Genomic DNA, 18,219 nt, shown 5'->3' with positions numbered 1-18,219 from the left:
CAAACTTTGGAGGAGGTTTATCCAAACAAAGCAAATCAGAACACCAGAGGTGACTCAGCGGAACTGAATCTGACTGGTATCCAGGAGGACGAAGGTTTGATCCCTGGCCTCAGTCAATGGGTTAAGGATCTGGTGTTGCAGTGAGCTGTGGTGTAGGTCACAGACAAGGCTCAGATCCTGCGTTGCTGTGGCTGTGGTGTAGGCCAGCGGCTGCAGCTCCAATTCGACCCCTGGGAGCCTCCATATGCCGCTAGCGTGGCCCTAAAAAAAAAAAAAAAAAAGATTAAAAAACAAAACAAACACCACTCAATAATTATATAAGGTTGAGGTTTAGAATGTAAACATTCTGGAGTTCCCGTCGTGGCGCAGTGGTTAACGAATCCGACTAGGAACCATGAGGTTGCGGGTTCGGTCCCTGCCCTTGCTCAGTGGGTTAAGGATCTGGCGTTGCTGTGAGCTGTGGTGTAGGTTGCAGACGCGGCTCGGATCCCGCGTTGCTGTGGCTCTGGCATAGGCCGGTGGCTACAGCTCCGATTCAACCCCTGGCCTGGGAACCTCCATATGCCGCGGGAGCCGCCCAAGAAATAGCAACAACAACAACAAAAAGACAAAAAGACAAAAAAAAAAGAATATAAACATTCTAAAGCCCTTATGTTCAAGAGGCAGATAGAAATACTGATAAATGTTGGATTTTTATAAGTCAAGTTAAACTTGCTAAAATTTTAAGGGACACTGATGGTGTAGTGGGGCGGGGGAGGGGGACAGGTGGGGGGTAGAAAGGAGGGAAGGAGAAAGAAAGGAAGGAAAGAGAAAAAAGGGAAAAAAGAAAAATGTATAAGGATAACTCCAAAATAGTTGCTCTGTAATCACATAGAGATTGGTTCATGGTTGAACAAAATGGAAAAAATTTAGGGTGGCTGAACAAACAGGTGTTTCTCTTTTTCTCACGCAGAGTCTGAAGGTAGACTATAGGGGCTGGGGCAGGAGTTATGCCACTAATATCCCAGGTTCTTTTATCTCTCTACTTCACATTCTTTTTTTTTTTCCACATTCTTAGGCTGTGGCTCTCACCCTCCCTGTTCTCCAGGCGTCACAACCACGGTCCAGTAGCTAAGGGGGTAGGATAAGGAATGAAAATGTGCATGCAGTTCCCGTCGTCGTGGCTCAGTGGTTAACGAACCCGACCAGCATCCATGGGGACTCGGGTTCGATCCCCGGCCTCTAGCAGTGGGTTAAGGATCTGGAGTTGCCGTGAGCTGTGGTGTAAATTGCAGACATGGCTCAGATCCCATGTTGCTGTGGCTGTGGTGTAGGCTGGCAGCTGTAGCTCTGATTCAACCCCTAGCCTGGAAATCTCCATATGCTGTGGGTGCAACCCTAGAAAAGAAAAAAGAAAAAAAAAGCTTGGAAGCTGAGTCCACCCTTTCTTTCTTTCTTTTTTTTTTTTTTTTTTTTTGCTTTTTAGGGCCACATCCACAGCATGTTCCATGTGCCACAGTGGGAACTCCTGCGTGTACCCTTTCTGAAGGCACTTTCTAGGAAGCTCTAGGAAAGACCTTCAGCTCTCATCCTACCTAGCAACACTGGGTCACGTGGCCACATTTGTGACGTAGGGAGGGAAATGTAGTTTCTGTCCAAAGGGGGGAAAAAATGGAATAAAGACAATAGGGAGTTCCCTGGTGGTCTAGTGGTTAGGACTTTGGGCTTTCATTACTCAGCCCAGGATCGATCCCTGGTCTGGGAACTAAGATCCCACATCAAGCCAGTGCATTTGGCAGCCAAAAAAGAGTGAGAGGGGGAAAGGGAGAAGGAGAGAGAAGGGAAGGAAAGGGAAGAAAATAAAAAGGAGGACACGGAACCCAGAATAAAAAACAAAGAAAAGGCTTAATAAGACGAAAGCACCAAATAAGATAATGCAATTATAGGCATATTAGTAATCACAGTAAATATAAATGAACTGATCATGCTAACTAAAATACACTCAGATAAATAACACACACACGTGCTCAAAAAATGATGCTACAGGAGTTCCCATTGTGGCACAGCGGAAAGGAATCCAACTAGGAACCATGAGGTTTTGGGGTCGATCCCTGGCCTCACTCAGTGGGTTAAGGATCCAGCGTTGCAGTGGGCTGTGGTGTAGGTCGCAGACGCGGCTCAGATCCTGCGTTGCTGTGGCTGTGGCTTGGGCTGACAGCTATAGCTCTGATCAGACCCCTAGCCTGGGAACCTCCATCTGCCACAGATGCGGCACTTAAAAAAAAAAAAAAAAAAAAAAAAAAAAAAAGGGATGCTACAGGAATTCCTTCTGTGGTGTAGTAGGTGTTAAGAATCCTGCTGTTGTCTCTGCAGCAGCTCTGGTGGCTGTTGAGGTATAGGTTCAATCCTTGGCACAGCACAGCAAGTAAGGGTCTGGTGTTGCCACAGGTGTGGCATAGGTCACAGCCGTGGCTTGGATTCAGTCTATGGCCCACCAAAAAAAAAAAAAAAAAAAAAAAAAAAAGGCGATACAGGAGTTCCCTGCTGGAACTAGTAGTTAAGGATTTGCCATTGTCACTGCTCTGGCTCAGGTTCAATCCCCGGCCTGGGAACTTCCACATGCCACAAGTGCAACCAAAAATAAAAAAAAAAGAGAAAGAAATAGAAAACCTGAGAGACTAGAACCAGTAAATAAATTGAATCAGCTGATCTGAAAAAGAAAACCTCAAGTAAAGCTTCAGGTCTACACTGATCTCCAGGTTAGCTTTATAAACTCTCAAAGTATAGACAATCCAGATCTTAATACTATTTGTTCCAAAAAAGAGAAATAGAAGGAAACTCTCAGTTCAAATTACAACATTTCTCTAACTAGCAATGATGATAGGCAAAAAGAAAATTGCATACAAAACAATATTCTGGAACATACATGGCAAAAACTCTAAATAACGTATTAGGAAATTGAATCTATCAACATATTATAAAGACCTAAATTGTGAGCAGTAGAGTTAATTCTGGGATGATCCAAGATAGAGTGACTTTATTTTTTTATTTTTATTTTATTTACTTATTATTTATTTGTCTTTTTGCCTTTTCTAGGGTGGCTCCCGCGGCATATAGAGGTTCCCAGGCTAGGGGTCAAATTAGAGCTGTAGCCACTGGCCTACGCCACAGCCACAGCAACGCGGGATCCGAGCCGAGTCTGAGACCTACACCACAGCTCACAACAACGCCAGATCCTTAACCCACTGAGCAAGGCCAGGGATCAAACCCACAACCTCATGGTTCCTAGTCGGATTCATTAACAACTGCACCACGATGGTAACTCCCGAGATGGAATAACTTTAAAAGCTATATGAATATCATTCACCATATTAACAGATAACCTGGGAAAAAATGATCATCTCAGCAATGTAAAAGAATTATTGCACATAATTCTTACACCTATTTATGAATAGGAACTCTTAAGGAAATGTAATAAAAGGGAATATCTTGGAGTTCCCGTCGTTGCTCAGCAGAAATGAATCTGACTAGCATCCATGAGAACGCAGGTTCAATCCCTGGCCTTGCTCAGTGGGTTAAGGATCCCACATTGCTGTGGCTGTGGTGTAGGCCAGCAGCTACAGCTCCAATTCGACCCCTGAGAACCTCTATATGCCATAGGAGTTACCAAAGACATAGGCTAGTTACCAAAATCCTAATAATAGTAGCAATAATAATGTATAGGCTTGTATAGCATTCAATATTTGCCATGTACTGCTCTAATTTGTATATATACAGTGTATATCATATATACACATAGTCCTTTGAACCTCACAAAAACTCTATGAGATGGGGGCTGTAAGAGTGGGACAAAGAACAGAGAGGGTAAGTGGTTTGCCCAAAGTCACACAGTGATAACTAGGATTGAACTGAGCAGTTGTCTCCATAGCACATCTCTTAATTGTGACCTTATGTGGCCTTTAATGTCAGGCATAAGACCAGAATATCTACACTCACCATTTCTACTCGTCATTGTTTTGGAGTTTTAAAAAAAAGGAAGACAAAAAAGGGATCAGGATTAAAAAGCAAGGAAAAAACTGCCATTACTACAAGAGCAGATGATCTAAAAGTCAGGAATTTTACTGAGAAATGATCAGTATCATTCTTTCATATACCAGTAAAAATTAATTCAAAATTATGACAGAATTCCTGTCATAGCTCAATTTTGTTGTTGTTGTTGTTTTGTCTTTTATGGCCGCACCAGTGGCATATGGAGATTCCCGGGCTAGGGGTCCACTCTGAGCTATAGCTGCCAGCCTACACCACAGACACAGCCACGCCAGATCCTAGCTGTGTCTGGGAACTACACCACAGCTCACGGTAATGCTGGATCCTTAACCCATTGAGTGAAGCCAGGGATCGAATCTATGTCCTATGGATACCAGTCAGGCTCGTTACCACTGAGCCACAATGGGAGCTCCTAAGTTTCTTCCTTTCCTTCCTTCCTTCCTTCCTTCCTTCCTTTCTCTCTCTCTCTCTCTCTCTTTCTTTCTTTCTCTCTTTCTTTGTCTCTTTGTCTTTTTAGGACCTCACTCGTTGCATATGGAAATTCCCAGGCTAGGGGTCCAATCAGAGCTGAAGCCGATGGCCTCTGCCACAGCCACAGCAACGCCAGATCCAAGCCTGGTCTGTGACCTGCACCACAGCTCATGGCAATGCCAGATCCTTAACCCACTGAGTGAGGCCAGGGATCAAACCAGCGTCTTCATGGATGCTAGTCGGGTTCATTAACTGCTGAGCCACAATGGGAACTCCGTGGGAGCTCCTAAGTTTCTATTCTTAGCTGAAAAAAATTATAAGGTGCTTGGGAAGAATTTGGGCAAAAGATATACAAGACATTGAAAAAAACATTAAATCTCAATAAATAGAGAGAAATACCACACACCACACTCTGGAAGACTATAGGATGGCAGCTCTTCTCTTAAAAAAACCTAAAAATTCAATCCATTTTCAATTAAAAATTGAGCAGTGATTTTTGCATAGATTTACTAGCTGATCTTAAAACTCATATGCAGAGGGAGTTCCCGTCTTGACTCAGTGGTTAACGAATCCAACTAGGAACCATGAGGTTGCAGGTTCGATCCCTGGCCTCCTTCAGTGGGTTAAGGATCCGGTGTTGCTGTGAACTGTGGTGTAGGCTGGCGGCTGCAGCTCCAATTCAACCCTTAGCCTGGGAGCCTCCATATGCCATCAGAGCAGCCCTAGAAAAGACAAAAAAAAAAAAAAAAAAAAACCTCATATGCAGAATAAAGAAATCAAGAACAGCCCTTGTAAAGAACAGGAGGAGGAAGATGAATTCATCCTTACAGGTAAGAGAATATTATAAAAATTCTAATTAGGAGAGTTCCCACTGTGGTCCAGCAGGTTAAAGATCCAGCATTGTCTCTGAGCTTGAGGCTGCTTGTTTCACTGCTGAGGTGTGTGTTCAATCCCTGGCCCAGAGCAGTGTGTTAAGAATCTGGCATTGTAGCAGCTGTGACATAGGTTACAGCTGCAACTTGGATTCGATCCCTGGCCCAGAAACGTCCATATGCCCTGGGTACAGCCAAATAAAAGAAGAAAAATTGTAACTGGGAGTTCCCTGGTGGCCTAGCAACTAAGGATTCTGCATTGTCATTGTTGTGGCTCAAGTTTGATGCCTGGCCTGGGAACTTCTGCATGCCTCAAGCATGGCCAAAAAAAAAAAAAAAGAAAGGAAAAGAAAAAAAGGAGGTATAGCATATAAGACTCTTCCTTTTTTGCTTTTTTTGTTTTTGGGAGCCATACCCATGGAGGTTCCCAGGCTAGGTGTCAAATCGGAGTTATAGCCGCTAGCCATAGCCACAGAGCCAAAGCCGAGCTTCATCTGCGACCTACACCACAAGCTCAAGGAAATGCTGGATCCTTAACCCACTGAGCAAGGCCAGGGATCGAACCCAAGTCCTCATGGATCCTAGTTGGGTTTGTTACTGCTGAGCCACAATGGGAACTCCCATAAGATTCTTTTTTTTGTTTTGTTTTGGTTTGGTTTGGTTTGGTTTGGTTTTTTTTTTTTTTTTTGGTCTTTTTGTTATTTCTTGGGCTGCTCCCGCGGCATATGGAGGTTCCCAGGCTAGGGGTCTAATTGGAGCTGTAGCCACCAGCCTACACCAGAGCCATAGCAACGCGGGATCCGAGCCGCATCTGCAACCTACACCACAGCTCACGGCAACGTCGGATCATTAACCCACTGAGCAAGGGCAGGGATCGAACCCGCAATCTCATGGTTCCTAGTCGGATTCGTTAACCACTGCGCCACGACGGGAACTCCCCCATAAGATTCTTTTTGCATTACCATATTTTGTATATATGCATTGGCCATTTCTGGAAGGATGTGTATGAAACTGTTAGTGATGGTTGTCATGGGAACTGGGAAGATGGGGTCAGAGAGAGACTTATTTTTATCCTATAACTTTTTTAAGTGATTTAACTTTTATTATGTGCATTTTTTAATATCTCAAAAATTAGTTAACAAAAAAAATGATAAGACATGAGAGCCTTACTTAGATCTGCCTTTCCTGCTCCGTAGCCCAGAGACTGGCTCCCGTGCTTCTGCCTCTCGCTCCCTCCCACCTCACTCTCCACCCATAGAACCCAACCCTGGATCGGTCGAAATTCTAGAGATCCAGGCTGAAGAAGAGGAATAGCTGACCAGAGAGAACAGAGAGAAGCGTGGCCCAAGAGGTGATAGTTAAGCCTGAGAAAATCAAGTCTCAGGTCAAAGGTTGAGAATTGGGCCTCGAGAAAGAACCTAAAGAAAATGGATTATGGGAGTTCCCATCGTGGTGCAGTAGAAACGAATCTGACTAGGAGCCATGAGGCTACGGGTTCAATCCCTGGCCTTGCTCAGTGGGTTAAGGATCTGGTATTGCCATGAGCTGTGGTGTAGGCTGCAGATGCAGCTTGGATCTGGCATTGCTGTGGCTGTGGTGCAGGCCCGCAGCTGTAGCTCTGATTCGACCCCTAGCCTGGGAACCTCCATATGCTGCGGGTGTGGTCCTAAAAAGCAAAAACAAACAAACAAACAAACAAAAATGATTATGGGGTTTGGGAAGAAGGTTAGGAGTGTTCTTTCCCACTTTCTCGTTCCTGGTATAACAATATTCATAAGATCTAAAACTCACGGAGTTCCTGTTGTGGCTCGGTGGTTAACGAATCTAAGAACCATGAGGTTGCGGGTTCGATCCCTGGCCTCACTCAGTGGGTTAAGGATCCGGCGTTGCCATGAGCTGTGGTGTAGGTCTCAGACGAGGCTGGGATCCCAGGTTGCTGTGGCTGTGGTGTAGGCCAGCAGCTACAGCTCCGATTAGACTCCTAGCCTGGGAACTTCCATATGCTGTGGATGTGGCCCTAAAAGGACAAAAGACAAAAAAAAAAAAAAAAAAAAAAAAGTCTAAAACTCAGACCAATATTTCAGGATATTAGTATTTATTTATATTATCAATTTTTCTGTTATAGTCCCCATTTCAAACATTGCCTCATATTCTCCATAAAGCACCCAAATGCCCAAGAGAATTTCAATTCTTTGACATCTAAACCATATTTCCCACATTTCTTTTCGCATGCAATAGCAGAAATAAAAAAATTTTTAAAAAAGGAACTTTTTTGCCATTTGGTTCAGAAAATAGGGTTGTTGAAGTCATTTGGTTTTATCACAGGGATTTTTGCGGATTGGCCTAAATACCTAACTACCACTTGTAACTCATTGAAGATCTAAGCAACCAACTTAAAAATGGACAACCAATTTTAAAATGGATATAATTTGGAAAACAACTTGTTTTTAGGTTGGACTCAATCTCAATTCATGAATCAGCACTTTCAATTGAGTTGCTATGGGCACATTTTTGCCTGAAACAAAATCTAAAAAAATATTTTGATAGCTCATTTTCTGATTGTTCCTATTTATTTTTTTAAAGGTATCAGAAAAAAAATTCAAACTTCATAGACAAATGGCCAGAGAGTACAAACAGGCATATTATATGAGTTCCCATCGTGGCTCAGCGGTAACAAACCCGACTAGTATCCACGAGGATGCGGGTTTGATCCCTGGCCTCCCTCAGTGTGTTCAGGATCCGGCGTTGCCATGAGCTGTGGTGTAGGTTGCAAACACGGCTCAGATCCCAGGTTGCTATTGCTGTGGCTGTGGTGTAGGCTGGCAGCTGCAGGCCCTATTTGACCCCTAGCCTGGGAACTTCCATATGCAGCCCTAAAAAAAAAGACCAAAAAAAAAAAAAAAAAAAAAAAAAAGACAAATTACAGAAAAAAATATAAATGGCAATTAAACATGATGACAATTTTCCTAGTTATTAGGAAAGTGCTAATTAAACATCAGACGGGAAAAGATTAAAAAGAGTAACAATAGGAGTTCCCATCATGGCGCAGTGGTTAACAAATCCGACTAGGAACCATGAGGTTGCAGGTTCGATCCCTAGCCTTGTTCAGTGGGTTAAGGATCTGGTGTTGCCGTGAGCTGTGGTATAGGTTGCAAGACGCAGCTCGGATCCCACGTTGCTGTGGCTCTGGCATAGGCCGGTGGCTACAGCTCCGATTCGACCCCTAGCCTGGGAACTTCCATATGCCGCAGGAGCAGCCCAAAGAAATGGCAAAAAGACAAAAAAAAAAAAAGAGTAACAATACCTAATTAGTGATGGCAAGGGTGTAAGAAAACTCCTAAATCCTGTTGGATGGATACAGTGGTAGGCAGTACTTTAACATTTAACACAGCACTTTTTGGGTGAACAATCTGTGAGTATAGTGAAATGATTGGCATTTTATGTAAGTTCTTCATAACTCAAAATTAAAACCGGTGACAGCAAAATATTAATGAAGTTTCATTTTACGAACAAACATTGAAATGATGTAAATTGCTCAATTTAATATTCTTTCAGAAATGGCATAATTATAAAGTTGGCATAATTGTACAGGTCAAATTGAAACCACACAACTAAAATTGGGACTTGAACCCAGCCAAGACTCACGTTAGGACTTGAACACACGGTCATTTAATTAAAACCACATGCCTGGTCTCAGGACTTACTGAAGTTTAGGTTCTTTATGTCTCAGAGCAGAAGGAATTCAGTCAGATGCAAAGTGAGAGCTAAGAAGTGGATTTCTTGAGAGAGACTGAGTGTGGGCCATTGCAGAAGGTAAGAGGCCTTGAAATATGGGGTGGTGAGTTTTTTAGGAGCTGGGTAATTTCACAGACTAATGAGTGGGAGGATTATTCCAACTATTTGGGGGGAAAGGGTGGGGGTTTCCAAGATTTGGGCCACTGTTCACTTTTTGGCCTTTTAAGGTCAGCCTTGGTACTGTCATGGCACCTGTGGGCATGTCACTTAGCCTGTAATGCGTTACGATGAGCGTATAATGAGTCATAAGTTCCACTGGAAGTTGAGTCCAATGACATACTGGACCTACTTGGTTCTAACCAGCTATGCCATTTCTTTTTTAATTTTTTTCTTTTTTTAGGACCTCACCTGTGGCACATGGAATGTCCCAGGCTAGGGGTGGACTCTGAGCTGCAGCTGCCAGCCTCCACCACAGCCACAGCATGTGAGCCACATCTGCGAACCACGCCACAGCTTGCAGCCACACCAGATCCTTAACTCACTGAGCAAAGCCAGGGATCGAACCCACAACCTCAAGGACAATATGTTGGGTTCTTAACCCACCGAGCCACAACAGGAACTCCAAGCTACGTCAGATTGTATCCTGCCCGCTTCCTTCTCATTTCGAAATGAGTTGTAGATGGCATTTGCCCTACAACTCGGAAGTGCTACTCCAGCTGGTTAACAGAAATACTACTGTAACCGAGCTAGGGCCTTGTGGGGCTCCTAGTCACACCAGGCTTTCAGTGTCCCCCATTTCTTGTTCTTAGAGAATAAGCCTCAGCCACCATGACCTTCCCTGAGTTCCAAAGGGCAGTTGCTAATCAGGGAAGAGATGCAGAGACCAGGAAGGAGCAGTGCAGACTTGGGACAGGGACTGAGTTCCTCCTTAAGGAATAGGCGTAACAATATCTTTGAGCCTTTCTGCAGAACTAAACCCCCCAAAATGCAAGAACTACTTGATGAAGCAGTCCTCATTCCTGGAAGAAGGAGGGCCACCAGAACCAGTCCTGGGGCCACTAAACACCTGCTTTGAAAGACAATGCAAGCTTGCCTCTACCCCGATCCTTATCTGTGGCCCTATTTTCCACCCCCCAAACTATAAATTCACCTCTTTATCCCTTCCAAAGGGGGCACAGTCTTTAAGGCCTTAGCCAGCTGTGGCCCTCTGCCTGGCAAAGCTATCTTTTTCTCCTTCATCCAAAACTCTGTCTCGTTTCTATTCGGCAACGGGAGACAGAGGCCACGTTCCAGCAGCACCATCTTTGTCTAGTTAATATTGCCTTACAAATGGTTTTCAAGAATCCACTCGGGTGCTCCCTGGTGGTTTAGTGGTTAGGGCGCTTTCACTGCTGTGGCACGGACTCAATCCCTGGTCTGGAAACTGAGATCCCACATCAAGCTGTTGAACTCCATGGCAAACATTTTTTTTTAAAAATTCACCACTTAGGAGCTCTCTTCACGGCTCAGCGGTTAATGAACCCGACTAGGATCCATGAGGTTGTGGGTTCAATCCCTGGCCTCGCTCCATGGGTTAAGGATCCAGCATTGCCGTGAGCTGTGGTGTAGGTCGAAGACGTAGCTCAGGTTGAGGCAGAATACTAACTCAGGTAGTCAGTGTAGGAGCCAGGGCTTTGATGCATTCTTTGATATGGCTATTGATTAACATTTGTGGCTTAAGGGCTTCAGGGAATAACAATCCCCACAGGCCTTGTTTACTATAGAGAGTGTACCTACACCCAGAGGGAGGGACATTTATCTCTAAGCCCCTGTGACTCATTTTATGGGAAGAGAAGGGCAAAGAAACCATGCGACTTCCGGGACATGGACACCCCTCAGACCCCTATTGGACAAGCACTGATACAGGTAACTGGACAAGGCCAATGGGAGGAAACCACATCTTTCTGGACCCCACGCTGGTACCCCCTGGCTGCGCTCATGCCATTCAGAAGTTCCCAGGGCAGGAATAAACCCTCTCAACAGCCGCTATAGGAACAACTCCTTAGCCAGTTGAGTCACAAGGGATCTCCCCAAATTTGAAATTTAGGTTGCTGTGCATGGATCACCGCAGTAGGCAGAACAATGCTGCCACCCTTCCCCCCAGATGTTCCTTATCCTAATCTTCAGAACCTTTGAACTTAAATGGCAAAAGGGACTTTGCAGATGTGATTAAAGATCTCAAGATAGGGAGATGATCCTGGGTGAACTGGGAAACCCCAATATAATCAAAAGAGTCCTTAAAAGGAAATGAGGAGGCAGGAGAGTCAAAGTCAGAAAAGAGATGAGGGGAGTTCCCGCATGGTGCAGTGGAAATGAATCCAACTAGGAACCATGAGGTTGCAGGTTCTATCCCTGGCCTCGATCAGTGTTAAGGAGATCCAGTGTTTCGGTGAACTGTGGTGTAGGTCGCAGATTCAGTTCAGGTCTGGAGGTGCTATGGCTGTAGTGTGTAAGTCAGCAGCTGTAGCTCCGGTTAGACCCCTAGCCTGGGAACCTCCACAAGCCACAGGTATGGCCCCCCCCACCAAAAAAAAAAAGAAAGAAAATGGAGAAAAAAAAAAGAAAGAAAGAAAAGGGATGAGGGGAGTTTCTGCTACAGTGAAGTGGGTTAAGGATCTAGTGTTGCTGTAGCTGTGGTGGAGACTGCAGTTTGGGCTTGGATTTGCTCCCCTGGCCCTGGAACTTCCATATACCTTGGGGTGATGATGGGGAAAAATGGGGGAGGGGGAAGAGCAAGTGCAAAGGCCCTGAGGCAGGAGTCTGCTTGGTTTGTACAAGAGACTCGGGGAGGGTCGGTGTGCCTGAAGCAGGGTGGGCGGGAGTGGGGGTGGGGCTGAGGATCCCCCACTGCAAGACTTGGATTTTCACCAAGGGCGAGACAGGAAGTCATCAGAGGATTTGAAACAGAGTGGTAACAAGACTTAATGTATGTTTTTTGTTGTTGTTGTTTTTGTTTTTTGTTTGTTGTGGGTTTTTTTTTTTTTTTTGTATTTTTGCCTTTTCTAGGGCCGCTTCTGCAGCATATGGAGGTTCCCAGGCTAGGGGTCTAATCGGCCTACGCCAGAACCACAGCAACGCAGGATCCGAGCTTTGTCTGCGAACTACCCCACAGCTCACGGCAACGCCGGATCCTTAACCCCCTGAGCAAGGCCAGGGATTGAACCCGCAACCTCATGTTTCCTAGTCAGATTCGTTAACCACTACGCCACAACCAATATATGTTTTTAAAGGCTGATTCTGGCTGCTGTGCTAAGAACAAACAATTGTGGGGCAAGGGCAGGAGGAGGGAGACCAGTTAGAAGCTAGTTCAATGATCTGGGAGAGAGGCTGTCATTGGTGGGACCAGGGTTGGTGTTGGCGAGAAGCATTCGTTTATTAGTTATCTGTACAAATGATCCCCAAATGTACAGGCTTAAACCCAGCATTGATTAACTCACAGTTCTGAGGTTCAGGTACCTAGGAGTGGCTTAGCCAGGTGGTTCTGGCTCAGGGTCTGTCTCCCATGAGGTTACAGTCAACAAATCACCTCAGATGACGGATCTGCATCATCTGAGACCTTGACAGAGGCTGTATTTTTGGCCATGCCCAAAGCAGGAGGAAGTTCCCCAGTCAGGGATCGAACCTATACCACGGCAGTGACAACTTGGGATGCTTCAGCCACTGAACCACCAGGGAATTCCCAAAACTGAAATTTTAAAAGCCCGTTTGGGTGTATCCCCTTCCTCCCTCTTTTTTTTTTTTTTTTTTTTTTTTTTTTTGTCTTTTTAGGGCCACACCTATGGCATTTCGATGTTCCCAGGCTAGGGGTCTAATCAGAGCTGTGGCTGCCGGCCTACACCACAGCCACAGCAACACAGGATCCAAGCCAGGTCTTCGACCTACACCACAGCTCTCGGCAACACCAGATCCTTAACCCACTGAGCAAGGCCAGGGATCAAACCTGTGTCCTCATGGATCCTAGTCATATGCACTTCCACTGAGCCACAAGGGGCACGCCACAATTCTCTGTTTTCTGTTTTTTAAGAACCCACTTTGTGTTACATCTGATAATTACATATCAGTGTTTCAAATGATGAGAGATTTGATACTTCTCGGGCAGAATCTATCACTAACTAAAGAGATGTTAGCCGTAAGTACTAAGAGGCTCCCCTTCCTACCCTGAAGGTGTGAATTCTCCAGGAAGTTTTCATGAGTTTCTTTTGTTTCTCCAGGTTTTGCTGATCGATATTCACTCCTCAGAGAGATCTTCCACCATCTAAAGATTACCTGTGATTGAACAGATAGGAGGGGAGACGCATTAAAACTGATTTCAGTACAATGGCTGTGTCTAGGTCTGGGGTTTTAAAAAAAATCACCATCATGGAGTTCCCTGATGGCTTAGTGGGTTACAACTCTGGCATTGTCACTGCTGTGGCTCTGGTTACTGCGGTGCTGCAGGTTCAATCCCTGACCCGAGAACATCTGCAGGCATGGTCAAAGGAAAAAAAAAAAATCACTGTCACAGAAGGCACATAGGCTGGGTGCCCAACATCAGCTATAATCTCACGAACTGACATCACATCAAATTAGAAGTGAGGTCTGTGCTTCAGTGAACATTTTCTGTGGCAATTAGGGGCACAAAAATCAAAGTGCTGGAAGGAATCTTAAAAATCTATCAAGTCAATTGATGTTTCAATCACCCCGGGCTAAAAGGCTAGGTGTTTCTTGACATCGATGAGAATGGAGATTCTTCACTTTGGAAGCCAATTCCAAAGTAATTACTCGGCTCACCTCCTCCTTTCCTGGTCGACAGGGCAAGGAGTCGACCCTTTTCTCCCGGAGAGCAGAGCGTACTTGGAAAGGGTCAGGAAAAGCACCATTATGCCCTGATGGATGCATGAAAGTGTTATTACCCAGGACACTTCGTGGTAATGGATCTGCTGAAAGTGCCTTTGCCTTCCATGAGCTTTTGTTTTATCAGAAGCAAACCTCATTTCCATGGTTACCAACTGCTCCTAAGTGCTATGTGCATTTCATGGCATCTTCGACCAAACTCACTTCTTGAGGGAGAAGATGGGTAAGGAGACAGTGACTGGCTGCAACGGGTTGGCTTTTTTCTAGTTCTAGATTCTTGCCTCAATGGTATTGCCACGTAAGGTTAAAAATCAGTGCAGGTTCTACCCTAGGCAAGATTGTTAAGCAAGAGAAACTTGCCGGGAGTTCCCGTGGTGGCGCAGTGGTTAACGAATCTGACTAGGAACCATGAGGTTGCAGGTTCGATCCCTGCCCTTGCTCAGTGGGTTAACGATCAGTGGGTTAGCATTGCCGTGAACTGTGGTGTAGGTTGCAGACGAGGCTCGTATCCTGTGCTGCTGTGGCTCTGGCGTAGGCCAGCGGCTATAGCTGCGATTAGACCCCTAGCCTGGGAATCTCCATATGCCGCAGAAGCGGCCCTAGAAAGGGCAAAAATACAAAAAAAAAAAAAAAAAAAAAAAAAGAGAGAGAGAGAGAGAGAGAAACTTGCTGAGACAAGTCCCTTTATTCAATGTCCTCTGCCCCCTCCTGGCCTGCCCAGCCCTCCCTGTGGTCCTCATAGGTCCTGGGTGCACTTCCTTGGGCGTCTGCACTGGCTTCGACCATTCTCTGCCCCCTTCCCAAGGCCCTTCTTGGTGTTGGTCTGGGAGACCCCATCTCCCCAGCCCTTTGGCAGCCCAACTTCTGGCCTCCTTACGCCTCCCCCCTGCATGGCTGGGCCTCAGCCAGCTTTCCCTCCTTCTAGAGCCGCCCTCCCGTCTCCCTCCTTTCTCCCCGGGACTCCCCATTCCTGATGTTTGAGAGAAGGTGGAACCCTTTCTAGGGGGGAAAAAGACCTTTTTTTTTTAAATGGGGCTGTACCCACAGCATATGAAAGTTCCAGTCGGTCCAGTCGGAGCTACAGCCACCAGCCTACACCACAGCCACAGCAACACAGGATCTGAGCCGCTTCTGTGACCTACACCACAGCTCACAGGCAACGCTGGATCCTTCACCTACTGAGTGAAGCCAGGGATCGAACCTACGTCCTCATGAATACTCGCCAGGTTTGTAACCCACTGAGCCACAAGGGGACCTCCAGGAAGAGACCTTTTACACCATCTTACTGAGCACACTGCCGAACAGAAAGTAGGTCCACAATAAATACTTGTTGGGCACACTTAAGGGGATTTTCGTTCAGATTTTGTTGCTAATCTCCACACGAGCTGAGGGGAAAATATGTATGTAAATTACAAAACTCTGTAATCTCTCAAAACTGCGGTAGCTGATTCCTTCCAGAAAACCCCTTAGCCTACCACTTTTGTTTTTTCTCAGCATGAGACTCACCAAAATCATCCTGTTAAGTAGCTTTCTGCCCTATCTCCATGGCGTTCAGAGTCTATCAGTCTGTTAGGGCTGCCATAAAAAAAAAAAAAATCACAGGAGTTCTCATCGTGGCTCAGTGGTGACAAACCCCACTCGTATACCTGGGGACGCAGGTTTGATCCCAGGCCTCGGTCAGAGGGTTAAGGATCTGGCAATGCTGCAAACTGTGGAGTAGGTCATAGGTGGGGCTTGGATCCTGCATGGCTGTGGCTGCGGCTGTGGTCAGCAGCTGCAGCCCTGACTGAACCCCGAGTCTGGGAACCTCTATATGCTCTGGATGGGGCCCTAAAAGAGCAAAAAAAAAAAAAAAGGAAAGAAAGGAAACCACAGACTGGGTGGCTCAGCAGAAACAGAAACGTATTCCCTCACACTTCTGGAGGCTAAAAGTCCAAGATCAAGGTGTCAGCAAGATTGGTGTCTCCTGAGGCCTCTCTCCCTGGCCTGCAGGTGCCACCTTCTTCCTGTGTCCTCATGTGGCCTTTCTCCTCTGAGCCTGGGCAATCCTGGTGTCTCCTCCTGGTCATAGTGGATTAGGGCCCATCCTTATGACCTCATTCAAACGTAATTCTCTTTTTTTTTTTTTGGCCTCTCTTGTGGCATGCAGAAGTTCCTGGGCTAGGGATTGAAACCATGCCTTAGAAGTGACAACGCCGGATCCTTAACCTGCTGATTCATCAGGGAACTCCCTTAATTAGTTCTTGAAAGGCCCTGTCTACAAATAGTTACATTAAGGATTAAGATTTCAACATAAGAGTTTAAGCAAGGGAGGAAGGAGGCCAATTCAATCTAAAACAAGAGGATATCAGGTATGACAGTGGAAAGAACATGGTTCTTAAAGTTTTTTGTTTTTATTTTTTAATAGCCACTCAAGCATAAGGAAGTTCCTGGGCCAGGGATAGAATCCAAGCCATAGCTGCGACCTATGCCGTAGCTGTGGCAACACTGGATCCTTTAACTCACCAGGCCAGGGATTGAACCTGCACCTCCACAGTAACCCCAGCTGCACTGCAGTCAGACTAATTTGTTTGTCTTTTACACCCATGGCATATGGAGGTTCCCAGGCTAGGGGTCCAATTGGAGCTGTACCCGCCAGCCTACACCACAGCCACAGCAATGCCAGATCCGAGCCGTGTCTGCGACCTACACCACAGCTCACGGCAACACCAGATCCTTAACCCACTGAAGGCCAGGGATGGAACCTGAATCCTCATGGATACTAGTCCGATTTGTTTCCACTGAGCCATGGCAGGAACTCCGCTGACTTTTTTAAAAAAATTTTATTAGAGTTGATTTATAATCGGCTGTCATTTTCTGCTGTACAGAAAAGTGACCCGGTTATACATACATACATATATATATATATATATATATATATATATACACACACACACACACACACACACACATTCTTTTTCTCACATTATCCTCCGTCATGTTCTATCGCAAGTGATTAGCTTCAGTTCCCTGTGTTGTATGGCAGGCTCTCATTGCTTATCCACTCCAAATACTATTGTCCACATCTACTAGCCCCAAACTCCCGTCCTTCCCGCTCCCTCTTCCCACCCCTTGGCAACCACGAGTCTGTTCTCCATGTCCATGAGTTTGTTTCTTGTCTGTACATAGGTTCATTTGTGCCATGCATTAGATTCCAGGTATAAGTGATATCATATGGTATTTGTCCTTCTCTTTCTTGCAGTCTGATTTTTTTAACCCACTGTGCCACAGCAGAAACTCCAAAAGAGCATGAATTTTGAAACGTAGACGGACATAGCCCATTTATTTAATCTCTCTGCACTTCAATTTTCCTTCTCTTTTTCATCCATTAAATATCCCACTAAAATTAATACTAAATACTATAAGTAACATTCCCGGTATTTTTTTTTTCTTTTTATAGCTGCACCTGCAGTACATGGAAGTTCCTGGGATAGGGGTTGAATTGGAGCTGCAGCTGTAGCGTATGCCACAGCCATGGCAACACCAGATCTGAGCCACATCTGCAACCCAAACCACAGCTTGTGGCAATGCCGGATCATTAATCCACTGAGTTGAGCCAGGGATCGAACCCTCATCCTCACAGAGACAATGTCAGGTCCTTAAGCAGCTGAACCAGGTAGATGCCAGGTAGTTTGAAGGCTAGGGGTTGAATAGGAGCTATAGTTGCCAGCCTACACCACAGCACAGCAACGCCAGATCCAAACCGCGTCTGCGACCTACATCAGCTCATGGCAATGCCAGATCATTAACCCACTGAGTGAGGCCAGGGATCAATCCTCATGGATCCTAGTCAAGTTCGTTACTGCTGAGCCACAATGGGAACTGCCTTCTTTACTCTTGGCATATGGAAGGTCCCAGACTAGAGGTCAAATCAGAGCTCCAACTGTCGGCCTACACCACAGCCAGAGCAAAGCCAGATCCAAGCCATCTCTGCGACCTCACCACAGCTCACAGCAATGCTGGATCCTTAACCCACTGAGGGAGGCCAGGGATCAAACCTGCATCCTCGTGGATGCTCATCAGATTCATTTCCACTGAGCCACGACGGGAACCCCTCCCTGCTTTGTTCTTTATACATATAATCTAGAATTTTTAGAACTAGTTGGGAAGTCAGAAATAATTTAGTCCCTTTCCTGAGACTCACGTACGTGAGGGAAATGTTTCAAAGAGGTTAAGTCAGAAATGAAGTCAGCCTTCCCTACAA

At 45.6% G+C, this 18,219-nt stretch overlaps 1 protein-coding gene across 3 annotated transcripts in view; it reads right to left on the bottom strand.

Annotated features, from left to right (window-relative positions):
• Window positions 1–18,219, bottom strand: part of FBXO36 (F-box protein 36) — an 89,845-nt gene that overhangs the window by 20,844 nt on the left and 50,782 nt on the right. For all 3 annotated transcript variants that reach the window (XR_014830219.1, XR_014830220.1, XM_021075100.2), the window contains one exon: window positions 13,301–13,409. Coding sequence is in view for 1 of the 3 variants with exons in the window: in XM_021075100.2 (XP_020930759.2) it covers window positions 13,301–13,409 (109 nt within the window). In the remaining 2 variants the exon portion in view is untranslated. The remainder of the gene's footprint in view (window positions 1–13,300; window positions 13,410–18,219) is intronic.

The sequence above is a fragment of the Sus scrofa genome, chromosome 15, assembly GCF_054392235.1.
Source record: "Sus scrofa isolate SSC_HxYL_T2T_F1_AM1 chromosome 15, Sscrofa_HxYL_maternal_Yorkshire_Landrace_v2.0, whole genome shotgun sequence".
Lineage (NCBI taxonomy): Eukaryota > Metazoa > Chordata > Mammalia > Artiodactyla > Suidae > Sus > Sus scrofa.
The sequence above is the reverse complement of the archived record's forward strand: the minus strand, read 5'-3'. Positions and strand labels throughout refer to the sequence as shown.